Source organism: Vulpes lagopus, chromosome X, assembly GCF_018345385.1.
Source record: "Vulpes lagopus strain Blue_001 chromosome X, ASM1834538v1, whole genome shotgun sequence".
Classification (NCBI taxonomy): Eukaryota; Metazoa; Chordata; class Mammalia; order Carnivora; family Canidae; genus Vulpes; species Vulpes lagopus.
Window position 1 is genome coordinate 80493972 of NC_054848.1, and position 16724 is coordinate 80510695.

Below are 16724 nucleotides of genomic sequence, written 5' to 3' on the forward strand. Positions count from 1 at the left end.
ATTTGTCTAGTTTCACAGGTCTCTGGACAGAGAGGAATTTCGCCCTAGGGTGGAGCACTCAGAGCCTCACTGACACCTGGTTTTGATTATTTAAATGCCACTTGAGACTTCTTGAGTTGATATTTAGATGAGCTTTGGAACTTAAACTTGATGCTGGAATAGGTTAAGACTTTTGTGGATGTTACAATGGGGTGAATGTATTTTGTGTGTGAGATGGATATGATTATTTGGAGGCCAGACTGTACTAGGTTGAATAGTGTACCCTCAAAACTCCATGAGTTTTGGTAAATGTTAGGTAAATGAGTTAGGTAAAAGTTAGGATGACATTACATTGAATTGGGGTGGGCCCTAAATAAAATGCCTAATGTGCTTATAAGAAGGCCGTGTGAAAGCACAGAGACACAGACACACACTGAGACTGTCATGTGATGATGGAGGCAGAGACTGGAATAATGCGGGTATAACACCAAGGATTTTTTGGCAAATGACAAAAGGTAGAAGATACAAGGAAGCCTTCAGAAAGAGCATGGCCCTGCCAACACCTTGATTTTAGACTTCTTGCTACTGTGAGAGGATAAATTTCTGTTGTTCTAAGCCACTACATTTGTTGTCATTTGTTATGGCAGTCCTAGAAAAAGAATACAGTGATTAAAGCAAATCCTTCTAAGAAATTCTGTCGCAAAGCGAAGGAAAAATGATTGACATACACCATATGAATGAATCTCAAAAACATGCTCAGGTAAGGAAGCCTTACAGAAAGAAAACAAAGTATATCGTTTCAGTTAGATGAAGTTCTAGAACAGGAAAAATGAATCTATGGTGGAAAAAAGTCAAAACACTAGTTGCCTCTTGGGAAATTACTTACAAGAAGTATGATAAAACTTTCTGGAATGGTGGTAATCTTCTATGGATTAAGTTACACAGATGCAGTGGTATGCTAGAAATGGTCCAATGATTATACACATATCTTCCAGATTCCATGTTCAGTGATAACTTTGGTAGTTTGCAATTTTCCATGGTGCAAGTATGTACACCATGGAAATTGGCAAATGGTAGAAATCAGGGCCCTTTTACTTTCTGGAGAGCCAGCTGTTAAACATTTACCAACACATCACTACAAAAACATATACACTGGTCAAAAGTTAGCAAATAAACACTTAAAATTTGTGCATTTCATTGCACATAAATTTTGCATCAAAAGAAAAAATTTAAATATTTAATTCTAGCTAACAATATGCATACTGAAGTATTTAGGAGGGTATGCATTTACATTGGCAATTTATTTTAAATACATCAAGAAAGTAAGATGGATCGATAAATGAGTAGAGGGATAGATATGTGATAAAATGAAATATTAACGGTAGAGTCTAGTTGGTGATGTAATAGATGTTTGTGATTAAAATCTTTCAACATTTCTGTGTGTTTGAAAATTCACATTAAAGACTGGAGAAACATCATTTCCTGTATGGATATCAAAAATATTAATATATGTACTTAATTCTATCATTTTGATTTCATTTTGATATTTCATTTTTAAACCAAGTGCTACTTATTGTGATCACAGTAAGTGGAGAGAATCAAAACATATTCTTTTCTCAAGTAGCTAACAACTGAAGGGAACTTTTTGTTTTTATCATTTTTTAAAGAGAATTCATGGTAGGAGTCTGTACACTATGGAAACTGGCAAGTAATACAAAGCATGTTAAGATCCTGAAAGGAAAAATGCAATACTTGGGATAACTGACCAAGGTATCTGAGGAGATAAGAAGGCTAGGATCCAGTACAAAAGTGTAATGATTAACTTCAGGCACGAAGGATGTACCTACCACTGAGTTGGGATGGAAGAAAATAAGAGTGAGGATATGGAAGTTAGCAGAGTCAGGCAGAAAGCAAATGGTTCATAGGCATACATGTACAAGCTAAACTTCTATGTTCTGCAAAAGAATCCATATGACAAAATCTTTGCAATCTTGGGTTAGAAAGAAATCTTAGCTATAGGACCAAAAGCAGAAGTTATGAAAAAAAAGTAAATTTGACTTTGTCAAATTCACGAACTTTAGGAGATACTGTTAAGAGAGGTAACATCAGTGAAAATGGCAGAGTATGGACCTCCTGAAATTCTCTCCTCCAACAAGCAATGAGAACACTGGCCAAAATGGTCAGAATCAGCTTCTCCAGGACTCTGGAAATTAACCAAGGGCCTGCAGCAATCTCAGAAATATTTATTCAATAAAATAGTTAAATCTCAGTATGAATAATACATTTTGTGGCATTTTAACTTGCCCTTTTCTTGTCCTTTTCTCCCAGATCTGTGGTAACCTTGAAAACCAACAACCTGAAATTGCAGCAAAAACCAGGAGCCTGGCAGCCACTGGAGAGGAAAAAACAGGGCTGGAACTCATTCAAAGCACCATTATCAGAGAACAGTCATTATGTGGTCTTTCTAGTGACAGGCAATACTCTCCTTAATGTAACCCAAAGCTCACCACCCAGTGCTAAGAGACTTCCCCAGAACTTTCGTGGAAAATGATCAGAGGCAGTTGGTGAATTCTTCCCCTGCCTGAGGTGGTGGAGTTGGAATAATCAATAGGTTAACAAAAAAGCTTAGAAGGAAATCTTGAGGGATGAAATGTCCTTAAAGGACCCTGAAAAGCTCCAACATACTCCCAGGAATCTAGAAGGCCACACATGTGCACAGGCCTGTCCACATGGCTAGAGCTGTATGCATGCTCAGGAAAGACTAGAAAAAACCCTAAGCTCTTACCTCTGACTAATCTCAAGTCTCTGCACAAGCAGGAAATGAGGGCTAAGATGGAGTTGTAAACTGCTTAGCTGCCTGTGGAAGATGTGCTTAGCTTGCATACAAATCCCTCAGTGCTAGGAAATCCCTCAGGACTGGGAAAAGTACTAGTTCTAGGCATAGTTAAAACACTGCATTAAGTTAAAGAAGGTCACATGTTATAAGGTCCCACTTATAACAAAATGTCCAGAATAGGCAAATCCCCATATAGAGGGATAATAGATTAGTCACTGTCTGGGCTGGGAGAAGAAAAAGGGACTGAGAGCCATCTTTGAGGTATTGGAAATGTTCTAAAACTAGAATATGAGGATGGTTGACCAACTCTGTAAATTTACTACAAGTCACTGAATTATACACTTAAATGAGTGAGTTTAATAATATGTAAATCATAATACAATAAAACGTGGGAAAAAATGACCCAACTACATTCTATAAGAAACTTATTTTTTAAAAAACATGAAACTCACTTTTAAATATAATAGTATAGATAGGATAAAAAAAGTAAGATGGAGAGAAATTTCTTCTAGAATGTTGGAGTAAGGACCTTGAAAATCCACTCTTCCATAAAAAATTAAACTTTTGATAAGTCTGGAAATTAAATAAAGGCATACAATAATAGGAGGAACAGTTGTTCAAGAAAAACAGCTGAGGCTCAATGAGAATAGTAAGATTTCAACTTTCTGAAATCACATTTCCCTCTCCCCACTTTGCAGTAACTTTGAAAACCAACAATCTTGCAACTACAGTGGTTGTAAATAAAACAGCAGTCTAGCTGATACTACAGGAAGTAGAGCAGTTCTGGAGTTCACCAGAAGCGCCATCCTCAGAGAACTGTCGCTGTTTGACCAGCCTAGTACTTTGCTGAAGCTACATTCCAAGGGCTTGTTTTTTTTTTTTCAGGATGTAAACAGCTTAGTTTATCTTAATTTAACTCTCACAGAAATGCTTTCCCTGAATGAAGATTTGTTTTTGTTTTTTTTTGTTTTTGACTTGGTTCATATCTCACTCTGTAGGAATAGCCCAGCCCTAGGGCATTTGTCAAAACCAATTGGTGAAGGTTGTTTAACATGTAGCTGCTTGAGACAGCATTACCAGGTGTGGCTAACAAGAGGATGACAAAAAATTAAAAGAAGACATAGGAAATGAGAATCACATTTATGGGTTTCAAAATATACTACAAGGCTATAGCAATCAAAATACTATGGTACTAAAATACAGACAGACATACAGACCAGTGGAACTGAAGAGAAAACCCAGAAATAAATCCTCACATACATGGTCAACTGATCTTTGGTAAGACTGGCAGGAATATACAATGGGGAAAGGATAGTTTCTTCAACAAAAGATGCTAGAAAACTGAATCTCCACTTGCAAAAGAATGAAAAGGGACCCGTATTTTATACCATTAACAAAAATCAATTAAAAATAGATTAAAGGCTTAAAAATAAGACCTGAAACTCTAAAACTCCTATAAGAAAACATGGAGAAAAATCCTCTTGACACTGATATTGGCAATGATTTCTTTATAACTCCAAAAGCACAAGCAACAAAAGCAAGAATAGAAAGTGGAACTATATCAAATTACAAAGCTTCTGCATAGCAGAAGACACAATTAACAGAGTGAAAAGGCAACATATAGAATGGGAGAAAATATTTGTAGATCATATATCCAATAAGAGATTAATATTCAAAACATATAGGGAACTACAACTCAATGCCAAAGAAACAAAACCTATGAAACTAATATAACACTGTATGTTAACTATACTTGAATTCAACATTTTTAAGATTTATTTGTTTGACAGAGAGAAAGTGTGGGTAAGGGGAGGGGTAGAGGAAGAGAATCTTCAAGCAGACCCCCTTCCCCGCCCCCCGCCCTGAACACAGAGCCCAGTGCAGGCTGGATCTCACAACCCATGAGATCATGACCTAAATCAAAACCAAGGGTTGGACACTTAATCAACTGGGCCATCCAGGAATTCAAATTTTAAAAAATAATTTTAAAATTAAAAAAATCTGATTAAAAACTGTGCAAAGTATTTGTATAGACATTTCTCCAAAGAAGATACACAGATGGCCAAACAGGTATATGAAAAGGTGCTTAACAGCATTAATCATCAGGGAAATGCAAATCAAAACCACAATGACATATCACCTCACAACTGTTAGGTTAGGACAGCTAACATCAAAAACCCAAAATATAACAAGCATTGGTGAGGGTCTTGAAAAACTGGAATCTTTGTACACTTTTGGTGGGAATGTAAAATGGTGTAACTACTACCGAGAACAGTATGGAGCTTCTGCAAAAGATTAAAAATAGAAATACCATACGATAAAGCAACTCTACTTATGAGTATTCAAAGAACTGAAATCAGAGTCTGTAAGAGATATCTGAACTTCCTATATTCCTGGCAGCACTGTTCATGATAGCCAAGATGTGGAAACAACCTAAATGTCCATCAGTGAATGAATAAAGAAAATGTAGTATCATGCATACAATGGAATATTATTCAGCCTAAAAAAAAGAAAATCCTGCCATGTTGACAACACAAATGAACCTTGAAGATACCATGCTAAGTGAAATAAGCCAGTCACAAAAGGACAAATACTACATGAAACAACTTACATAAGGTATATAAAATAAACACATAGAAGCAGAATATTATGGTGGTTGCCAGGGACTAGGGGAAGAGGAAAATGGGGAGTCATTATTCAAAGGTTATAAAGTTTCAGCTACGCAAAATGACTAAGTTGTAGAGACCTATTGTACAATAGAGTACCTGTAGTTAACAACACGGTATTTTACACCAAAAAAATTTGTTGATTGGGTAGATCTCATGTTAAATGTTCTTAAAAAAAGAAAAGCAAAATAGGGAATGAAATGTCCATAAGGGTCTTTGAAAAGTTCAGATATACTCCTGGGACTCTAGAAGGTAACAAACATGTGCTGGGTTACGTGTATGCCTGGGAAAGTTAGGACCTGAAAAGTCATTAAACTCTCAACTCTGGCTGACCTTGAGGGTCTGTACAAGCAGGAAGTGAAGTCTAAGAATTGCAAACTGTCTGCCTGGGCATGGAAGGAGTGACCCAACACAGACAGACAGACAGACACACACACACACACACACACACACACAAAGGCTGGTAGAACTTTTTGGTTCAAGGTATTTAAGGAAAACTTTCTCCAATAATTAGTGGGCCACTATGCTGAGTGAACAGACTTCAGTGGCTGTACATGACAAAGCTTTCAAATTTACAGAATTAGTCTAGGAAAATCACTATACAAATATCAATAACAACAAACCCTGGGGTGTGTGTGGGAGAATGATTTTCAGAGTTGTCACATGACATTATTTTAAATGTCTCATCTACAACAAAAAAATTCTAAGACTATTATGGACTGAGTATTTGTGCTCCCCCTGCACCAATTTGTATGTTGAAACCCTACTGGTGATGTGATGGTAATAGGAAGTGAGGACCTTTGGGAGGTAACGGGATTAAATGACATCATGAGGGTGGAGCCCTCATAAATGGGATCAGCACCCTTACAGAAGTCTTGAGAGAGCTTGCTTCCTCTCCCTGCTCTCTGACATGTGAGGATCCAACAAGAAGTTAGCAGTCTGCAACCTAAAAGAGGGCACTCATCAGAACCTGATCATACTGGAACCCTGATCTCAGACTTCCGGCCTCCAGAACTGTGAGAAATAAATCTGTTGTTTATAAGCTACCCAAATGATTGTACTTTGATACACAGGAAAAAAGAAATAGTTAATAGAAACTTTTCTGAGAAAGCACATTGGGCTTCTCAGACAAAACTTTTAACCAGTTATTTTAAGTTCTTCAAATAGATGTGATACACACACACACACACACACACACACACACACACACTGGAATATTATTACTCAGCCATTAGAAACAACGAATACCACCATTTGCTTCAACGTGCATGGAACTGGAGGGTATTATGCTGAGTGAAGTCAGTCGGAGAAGGACAAACATTATATGGTCTCATTCATTCAGGGAATATAAAAAATAGTGAAGGGAATTAAAGGGGAAAGGAGAGAAAATGAGTGGGAAATATCAGAGAGGGTGGCAGAACATGAAAGACTCCTAACTCTGGGAAATGAACAAGGATGGTGGAAGGGGAGGTGGGTGGGGGGTAGGGGTGACTGGGTGATGGGCACTGAGGGGGGCACTTGACGGGATGAGCACTGGGTGTTATACAATATGTTGGCAAATCGAACTCCAATTAAAAAAATATACCAAAAAATAAAATAGATAATGGATAAACATTTGAAAAAAAAGTAAGTCCTTCAAAAAATTAAAGGAAACCATGTATAAAGTACTAAAAGAATGTTTCAGAATGCCTTACTAAATAGGGAATAAAAATAAAGAGACAGAAATCATAATAAAGAACCAAATAGAAATTCTGGAGTTGGGATGCCTGGGTGGCTCAGCAGTAGAGTTTTGGCCCAGGGCGTGATCCTAGAGTCCCGAGATCGAGTCCCACATCAGGCTCCCTGCATGGAGCCTGCTCCTCTCTCTGCCTATGTCTCTGCCTCTCTCTGTGTGTGTCTCTCATGAAAAAATAAATAAAATCTTAAAAAAAGAAATTCTGGAGTTAAAAAGTACAATAACTGAAATGAAAAATATACTAGAGGGGCTAAACAGAAGATCTAGGCTGACAGAAGAATCAGCAAACTTGAAGATATGTCAACTATCATCTAAGGAAGATTACTCAATCTGAGGAACAAAAAGAAGAAAGACTAAAGAAAAAATAACAGCCTCAGAGACCTATGGGCAAACATCAAGCATACCAACATATGCATAATGGAAATCTCAGAAGAAGAAGGAGCACAGGGATCCCTGGGTGGCGCAGCGGTTTGGCGCCTGCCTTTGGCCCAGGGCGCGATCCTGGAGACCCGGGATCGAATCCCACATCAGGCTCCCGGTGCATGGAGCCTGCTTCTCCCTCTGCCTGTGTCTCTGCCTCTCTCTCTCTCTCTCTCTGTATGACTATCATAAATAAATAAAAATTAAAAAAAAAAAGAAGAAGGAGCACAAAGAATATTTGAAGAATTAATGTCTGAAAACTTCTTCAAATTGATGAAAAGCATTAATCTACACATTACAGAACTCGACAGAATCCAAGTAGGACAAACTCAAAGGGACCTACTTGGAGTCCGTCCAAGAGACATTGAGAAATGTAGCCAAATTGTCAAAAGCTCAAAAGCAAAAGATGAAGATTGAATCCTGACTATAGCAAGAGAGAAGTGACTCATCACGGATAAGGAGTCCTAAATAAGATCAACAGCTGACTGCTCAACAGAAACTACAGAGGCTAAAAGGCAGTAAGATGACATATTTGATGCGCTAAAAGAAAAAGATTGCCAACCAAAAACTTCACTGGCAAAAAACTATACTTTCAAACTAAAGGAGAAATTAAGAGGAACACTTGGGTGGCTCAGTAGTTGAGCATCTACCTCTGGCTCAGGTCGTGATCCCAAGGTCCTGGGATTGAGTCCCGTATCAGACTCCCCACAGGGAGCAATCTAAGCATAGATTGAAAGAATTCATCACTATAAGACCTACCCTCTGAGAAAAACTATAGGGAATACTTCAGGCTGAAATAAATGGACACTCTTCAGCAACTCAAAGAAAGAACACTAGTAAAGTTGATTATATAAGTAAACATAAAAATACAGTATAAATGTATTTGTCTTTGTAACTCTTTTTCGTGTCCTGACTTAAGAGATAATTACATAATGCAATAATTATAAAACTATATTGATGAGCTTAAAATATATATAAAGATGTAATTTGCATGACATTAGTAGTACAAAGGAGGAAGGAGAAAACAGATAAACAGGACTAAGTTTTTGAGTATTTTTGAAATGAAGTCAGTATTAATACAAGCTAGTTTGTTTAAGCTGTTAATTAGAATATCCTGAACAACTATTAAGAAAGCAACTAAAAAGTAATAAAAGAAACAACAAGTTGTTTAAAATTATATATTGGAAAAACCTATTTAATATGAAGGAATAAATGGAGTAACAGGAACAAAAAAGATACAAGACATTCAGAAACAAATAGCAAAACGGCAGACCAAATCCTATCTTATCAAAAGACTCCAATTACATATATTAAATATAAATGAACTAATAAGCATTCAATTGGAAGAGTGGATTTAAAAAGGAAAACACGGGGTGGCTGGGTGGATCAGTTATCTAAGCATCTGCCTTCGGCTCGGGTAATGATCCCAGGATCCTGGAATCAAGCCCCAGGGATCCTGCTTCTCCTTCTCCCTCTGTCTCTCCCCCTGCTTGTGCTTACTTGCTCTCTGTCAAATAAATAAATAAAATCTTCAGAAAAATAAAAAAGGAAAACACGACCTATTTGCTGTCTACAAGAAATACAATTTAGATTTTTTAAAAAGTTGAAAGTAAAAGGATGGAAAAAGATGTTCCATGCAAACAAGAATCAAAGTAGGGCAGGTTATAAGAAAAATTTCCTTTTTCTTATTTCCTTGGTAAGTCTAGCTAAAGGATTATGAATTTTGTTGATCTTTCTGAAGGACTTTTGGTTTTGCTGATTTTCTGTATTTCCTTAATTTTCTATTTAATTATTTTTGCTCTAATCTTTATTATTTTCTTCCTTCAGTTTGATGTGGGTTTAGGTTGCTTTTCTTTTTGTAGATTCTTTTTTTTTATTAAGACTTTATGTGTTTAGAGCAGTTATAGATTCATAGCAGAAATGAGGGAAGGTACAGATTTCCCACATAACCCCATCCCCACACATGTACAGCCTACCCCATTATCAATATCCTCCATCAGAGTGGTACACATGTTACAACTAATGAATCTACATCAACCCATTATGATTACCTAAAGTTTATAGTTTACATTACAGCTCATTCTTGGTATCACACATTCTAAGGATTTGGACCAATTTTTGTAGTTTAAAAAAAATTGTAGTTCTTAAAGTGAAATGTTTTGGTAATTAATTTCAGACCTTCTATATTAATATGGGCATTTATAACTATAAATATCCCCCTGAATACTGTTTTACTGCATTACCTAAGTTCTGGTATGTTAAGATTTGCTTTCATTCATCTCAAAGTATTTTCTAAAGTCCCTTGTGACTCCTTTTTGATTCGTTGGTTATTCAGTAGAATGCTGTTTAATTTCTGCATATTTGTATACTTTCTAAATGTCCTACTACTGATTTCTAATTTCATTCAGCTGTGAATGGAAGTGGCGAGAGTGCACATCTTTGTCTTATTGCTGATACTAGGGGAAATACTTCAAATTTTCACCATTTATTATGAAGTTAATTATTAACACAAACATATGCCAATTTATTTCCGATAAAAATGCAAAGGCAATAAAATGGAGAAAAAAATACTCTCTTCAACATATGGTGCTGAACAATTGGAAATTCTTAGGCAAAAAAGTGAACCTTAACCTAAACTCCACACTTCATATAAGTACCAAGTCAAAATATCATAGATATAAATTATACAACTATAAAAATGTTTAAAGAAAAAAATCTTATCCATGATCTGCTGTCAAAGAGTCCTTAGACATGGAAAAAGAAAGCATAATCCATGAAAGAAAACCCTGACAACCAGACAACTGTATTGTGTCAAAATTTAAAACATTTGCTTTGAGGCAAAAAAACTGGTATACTAAAAACCACAAAATGTTTCTGAAAGAATTAAAGATACAAATAAATGCAAAGACATCCCATGTTCATGAACTGAAGACTTACTATATTGTTAAGAGGTCAATGCTGCCCAAAGTGATCTAGTGTATTCAGTGTAATCCCTCTCAAAATCCCAATGACGTTTTTTCTAGAAATAGAAAAATCCACCTTAAAATTCATATAGTATCTCAAGGGTTCCTAAATAGTGAAAATCTTGAAAAGGAAGAACAAAGTTGGAGGTTTCACACTTCCTGATTTCAAAACTTACTACAAATCTACAGTAATTAAAACAGTGTGGCAATGGCATAAAGACAGACATATATACCAACGGAATAGAATGGAAAGTCTAGGAACAGAGTCTTGTATTTATTGTCAAATGAGTTTTGGAGAGAGTGCTAAGAACAATAAATAAGTAAAGGACAGTCTTTTCAAGAAGTAGTATTGGGAAAACAGGATATCAACATGCACAAAATAAAGTTGGATCCTTACCTTATAACATATACAAAAAAAATAACTCAATATGGACCAAAGACCTAAATATAAGAGCTAAAACTATAACACACTTAGAAGATAACATAGGAGAAAACCTTTATGACATTAGATTTGGCAATGAACCAAAAGCACAGATAACAAAAGAAAAAACTGACAAACTAGACTTTGTCAAAAATATAAACTTTTGTGCATCAAAGGATACTATCAACAGAGTGAGAAGGCAATTCATGAAATGAAGGTAAATACTTGCAAATTATTTATCTGATAAGGGAATCAATATTTAAAATATACAACAAAATCCTACAACTAAATGATAAGTAAATAAACAATCAATTTAAATAATGGGCAAAGGACTTACATTGCCATTTCTCCAGAGAAGATACACAAATGGCCAAAAAGCACATGAAAAAGATGCACAATATCAATAGTCATTAGGGAAATGAAATCAAAACCAAAATGAAGTACCACTTCATACCTGTTAGGATGGCTATCGCAAAAAAAGAAGAAATTAAGTGTCAACAAGGGTGTGGGGAAATTGGAATCCTTCTTCATGGCTTGTGGGAATGTAAAATGATACAGCCTCTATGGAAAACGGTATGGTGGTTCCTCAAAAGATTAAACACAGAATTACCATATGATCCTGCAATTCCACTTCCAGATATATACTCAGAAAAACTAAAAGCAAGGACTTGAACAGACACTTGTACATCCAGTTTCATAACATTATTTACAACAGCCAAAAAGTAGAAGCAACACAAGTGTCTACAGACAGATGAAGGGATAAACAAAATGTGGTAGATACATGGACTGTATTGGAATAATATTGGAATGGAATATTATTCAGCCTTAAGAAGGAAGGAAATTCTGTCACATAGATGACCTAGAAGACATTATGCTAAGTGAAATAAGCCAGACACAGAAGGATAAATACTGTTTGATTCCACTTATATGAGGCATCTAGAGTAGTCAAATTCAGAGACAGAGGAATGGTGGTTGCCAGGAACAAAGAGGAGTATAATGGGAAATGGTGCAGAGTTTCAGTTTGGGAAGACGAAAAAGTTCTGGAGATGGATAGTGATGATGGTTGCAGAACAATGGTAATATACTTGATGCCAAAGAATTGTACACTGAAAACATGGTTAAAATGGTCAATTTTATGTTAGGTATATTTTGCAACAATAAAAAAAGTTTGCTCTACGAAGGACACTGTTAAGAGAATGAAAAGATAAGCTACAGACTGGGATAAAATATTTATGAATCATATATCCAACAGAGAATTGCATTTAAAATATATAAAGAACTCTCAAATATCATAAAGAAAATAAACAACCCAATTAAAAAACAGCAAAAGATTTGAACAGACACTTCAGTAAACAGGATATAAGGATGGCAAATAAGCACATGAAAAGATATTCAACATCATTAGCTATTAAGGAAAAGCAAATTAAAACTACAATGAGATACTACTTCACAACTATCAGAAGAACTAAAATAAATACCAACAGTACCAAATACTGACAAAGATGTAGAGCAACTGGAACTCTCATACATTGCTGGTGGGGATGCAAAATGGTTCAGCCACTCTGGAAAATGGTTTGGCAGTTTCTTATAAAGTTAAACACTTACCATATGACCCAGTAATCCCACTTCTAGATATTTACCTTAGAGAAATAAAAATTTATGTTCACACAAAAACTTGTACAAAAATGTTCATATCAGTATTATTCATAGTCATCATAACCTGGAAACAGCCCAAATGCACTTCAATGGGTTGATGGATAAACAAACTTTGGAATATTCCATACAATGGAATGCTATTCAGCAAAATGAATGAATTATCGATACATACAACTTAGATGACTCTCAAAGGCATTACACTAAATGAAAGAAATCACTCTCCAAAAAATGACACAGTGTACGATTCTGTCTTTATGACTTTCTTTAAAAGACAAAACTACAGTGATGGAGAACAGTTCAGGGATTGCCAGATTATGAGTAAAGTTGGGGGTGACTGTCAATGGATGGTATGGGGGATTTTTAGGGTGATGAAGGTATTCTCTATCCTGATTGTGGTGGAAGTCACATGAATCTAAATGATTTATATGATTTACAATTTCTAAAATTGTACACCAAGAAAAAAAGAAAGAAAAACAGGCAATTGTATTGTAAATTCATTTTTAAAATAAAATACTGTTATATCATCATCATCAACAGTTATATTTTAGTGATTAATAAAAATATTCAGAATTAGTTGTGAAATAGGATCCAAAATTCATTAAGGTCATTTTATGTCTGGTACAGTAACATAAAGAGAAAAAAAATCAACAACACTAAATGTAAAAGTTTTACAACTTCTACTAACTCCTCTCTTTAATATTCTTTATCAGGATAAATTGCTTCCTCAGGATCATTTCCTATACACATTGTCATATACTGAATATGGAATTAAATAAGTACTCGACTCAGAAGTCTGGGACCCTATGTTACATTCCTAAATCTAACACTGTAAGAAAACTCTCGACTTGCCTTTTGTGCCTAATTTTATCTTCCTCTTCATTGAGGTCATGTACGTGTCTGCACTTGTCTTTTTGTGGTATGCTGTGAAGGTTTAAAGCAAGGAGTTTCAAAGATAGGAAACAGAAAAGATTCATACACCACTCACCCACCCCAAATACCAGGTACTGCTCTAAGTGGTTTACATGTATTACCTCACTTAATCCTCCTAACAACCCTATAATATATGTACTACTAATATTCTCATTTTACAAGTGTAAGGCAGTAACTTGCCCGACATCTCCTAACAAGCTAGTTAAGAGGGGGAGCCAGGATTTTTCCAGCAGTCTGCCTCTAGAGCCCATGTTCTTAATCAGCATGCTAGGTCTCTCCACAAGAGGCTGCTTACTTGTTCTTTCATTCCTTCTTTCAACACTGCTCTTCCATGTCTGTGGTCTCTCCGTCTCTAACAAAGCATTCATTCATACTTACGGCTTTACCTACCACTTGAGTGTACACGATTCCCAATTCTATGTAGCCAACTCTGACCTCTTCCCTGAGCTTCACTGCTGCATTTCCAACTGCCTCCTCGATATGTGCATTTAATGATCCTGCCATGCTCACCAATCCAACATGTTTAAAATCAAACTCACCATCTTTCGTCGGAATTTCCCCATAAAGACTTTCTTAACTTTGCCAATCGTTAAAGTCACACAGACATGAAACATCTAGGTTGCCTTTGACCTCTCCTTTGATCTTCCTCCTTCGTTCTCAGGCAATAAGTTTAACTTTGTGAGGTGTCTTATAACCACACCTACCTCTCTTTCTGATACCACTACCATCATTCTAGTCTAGATCTTGGTCCCTATATGACTGTAATATGCTTCCTACATCATTCTCCTTGCTTCCAGTTCTTTTCTCTCTCTCATCCTATTTATTGACCCCCAGATTAATCATTTTCAAATACTGCTTTTATCAGGTTACTCCTGGCTCAAAATCCTCTCACCATATCGAAAATAATTAGCTGAATAACTAACTCTGTAGATGTCTATACTACCCGCCAAATCGAGTTCAAGATTTTTAGCTATCTTTCTAACCTTGTCTTTCACAACAGCCCCAACCATGCCATCTGCTGCAAATGAACTGCCTTTCCTTTCTCCTTACTATAGAATAGGAAGTATTAAAAGAACATTGAAATCTTACTCCTCTGAAAGATCTACTTTAGTCATGCCAACGCACAGTGGCCTTTCCCTCCTTGGAACTCCTACAGCACTTGACAACTATATCTAGCCTTGTTACAAAGTGTTACCTGGTTCTGTCTCCAACCAGACTGTAATTGCTACCAAGTCCAGAATGATTTCTTAAACTTCTGTGCACCTCCCACAGTGCCTAGCCAAACTTATCTGTTAAAGTGATACTTTCTGGTTAAGATACATACCACTTACCTATATACGTTTTGCTCAATTACAGTTCAGCCCAAAGACCCTCCATAATCCTGCTTCACCTTCCTTTCCAATGATACTCCCTTTCCTCCCCCTGCTGTGCCCTATACTTCCTGTCACAACGAACTTCTCATCATTCCCTACATGCACCAGGTCCTTTCACAAACCTGTTCCTGTTCACCTACCATCTGTAATGCCCTCTCCCCCTTATTTACCTGACAAACGACTGTTGCTCTGGCAAGACTTAGTACAAATGTCAACTCCTGACTCCCCCCAACTCAACTCAGATGTTCTATGTTCTGTGCTCCCCTAGCATTGTATTCATATCTCTGTAACAGTGATTTCCATGTGGCACCACAACTGTTGTGTACGTATTCGTCTCTGTCATGGGGCTATATACATTCCTCAAGGAGAGTGATTGTCTTTCCCCTACTCCCTTTACTAACTCTTCATTATTTAATGCCTTGCTGTTAAATTGCTCTCTCACAGTGAAGAGCACATCAGAGTCAGTGGTGATCACATACCTTGGTAATAAAGAGCCTTGAGGAAGGAGTGCCTATCAGCTCCCTGAAATAAAGACTTTTCTATTTCCATTTCTCGTCGGGTCAACTGCTTGCTCTTGGCAAATCTCTGTGGCAGGCAAAGGATGCGCTGACGCTCTGAGATCCTTTCTTCAATATCTTGAAGACGGTTCTGTATTGCTTCTGGGGTTGCCCTCAGTCTTGTCCTCTGAAACCAAAGAAATGGAGAACATGGATCATAGAGGACACACCCTGAAAGTGATGATCTAATGCCTCAGACAAGAAAAAAGATGATGAAAGGCCCAAAGAGACCATTCATAGATATGTTAGCTAAAAAGTCAAGGAAGAGCGTCTCTTGACCAAGGTCCCTATCACAGAAACCAAAGAAGATTCAGATACCAAAGCTCAATTTTCTAAGAATGAAAAACGGAAAGGTTCTCAGTGTCAAAGGAAGTGATCTCATTCTTTATTCTTCAGAAAAAAAAATGGCCCCACTCACCTTTTCACCTGAAACGTGGCTCTTCCAGATCAAGATTTCTGTTTCATTGAGCCCTAGTTCCCTAAGAGAAGCAGTTTCCTGGTCCTTCTGATGCAGTGTCTGGAACTGGGACAAAGTCATAGTCCCAGCTGCTTCCTTCCCAAAGGGCTTGTACATAGTACCAGGAGCAAAGCTCTCTTTCTTAGACACACATCTGCAAAACAAGCAGGAAGAAAGTAAGAATATCTTCAGGTTACACAATTTACAGAAATGGGAGGCTCACCATTAAAAGAGGCACAGTGAAACTCACTGGCAATTTCTCTCTCATGATCAATTTCTAGGCTGAAGCACCTCTGCAATGACATGGAACTCCATCAATAGTCCCCTCACCCAGGGCCAATAAAGAACTGAATCAAATATTTATTTACTGAATATCTACTATGCACCAGATACTGTGCTGGGTACTGAGGATTTAACATTAAAGAAGATAAAAATGGTTTCTGCTTGCGTGGAAGAAGAGTGGAAGAGAAGCAAGTAAACAAAACAATGGTCATATTGGGTTATAAGTGCTACATATGTTAAGGGAAGACATAAGAAAGGTACTTAGCCCAGACCTGGTGGGATATAGGAGACTTCCCAGAGGAAGAGACACAGAAGCAAAATGTTGCTTAATAAGTAGAAGTGGGCCAAGGAAAGGGGAGTGGGAGAGGAGTGTTCCATCCAGGCTTTACGAGGGGTTGGCCACCTGGAGGTGAGGGTCTATGATATTCTACCTGTTTGCAAAATCAATA

General features: G+C 36.8%; 1 protein-coding gene across 4 annotated transcripts in view; it reads right to left on the reverse strand.

The window, feature by feature from the left end:
- RBM41 (RNA binding motif protein 41) overlaps positions 1-16724 on the reverse strand; it is a 63368-nt gene that overhangs the window by 43433 nt on the left and 3211 nt on the right. For 3 of the 4 annotated variants that reach the window (XM_041741131.1, XM_041741129.1, XM_041741130.1), the window contains exons 3-4: positions 15955-16147; positions 15459-15663 (exon numbers count right to left, since the gene is read on the reverse strand). In XM_041741131.1, coding sequence (XP_041597065.1) covers positions 15459-15663; positions 15955-16147 — 398 coding nt within the window. Of the gene's footprint in view, positions 1-13525; positions 13598-15458; positions 15664-15954; positions 16148-16724 lie in introns of all 4 variants that reach the window. The other variant, XM_041741132.1, reaches the window with a different exon arrangement.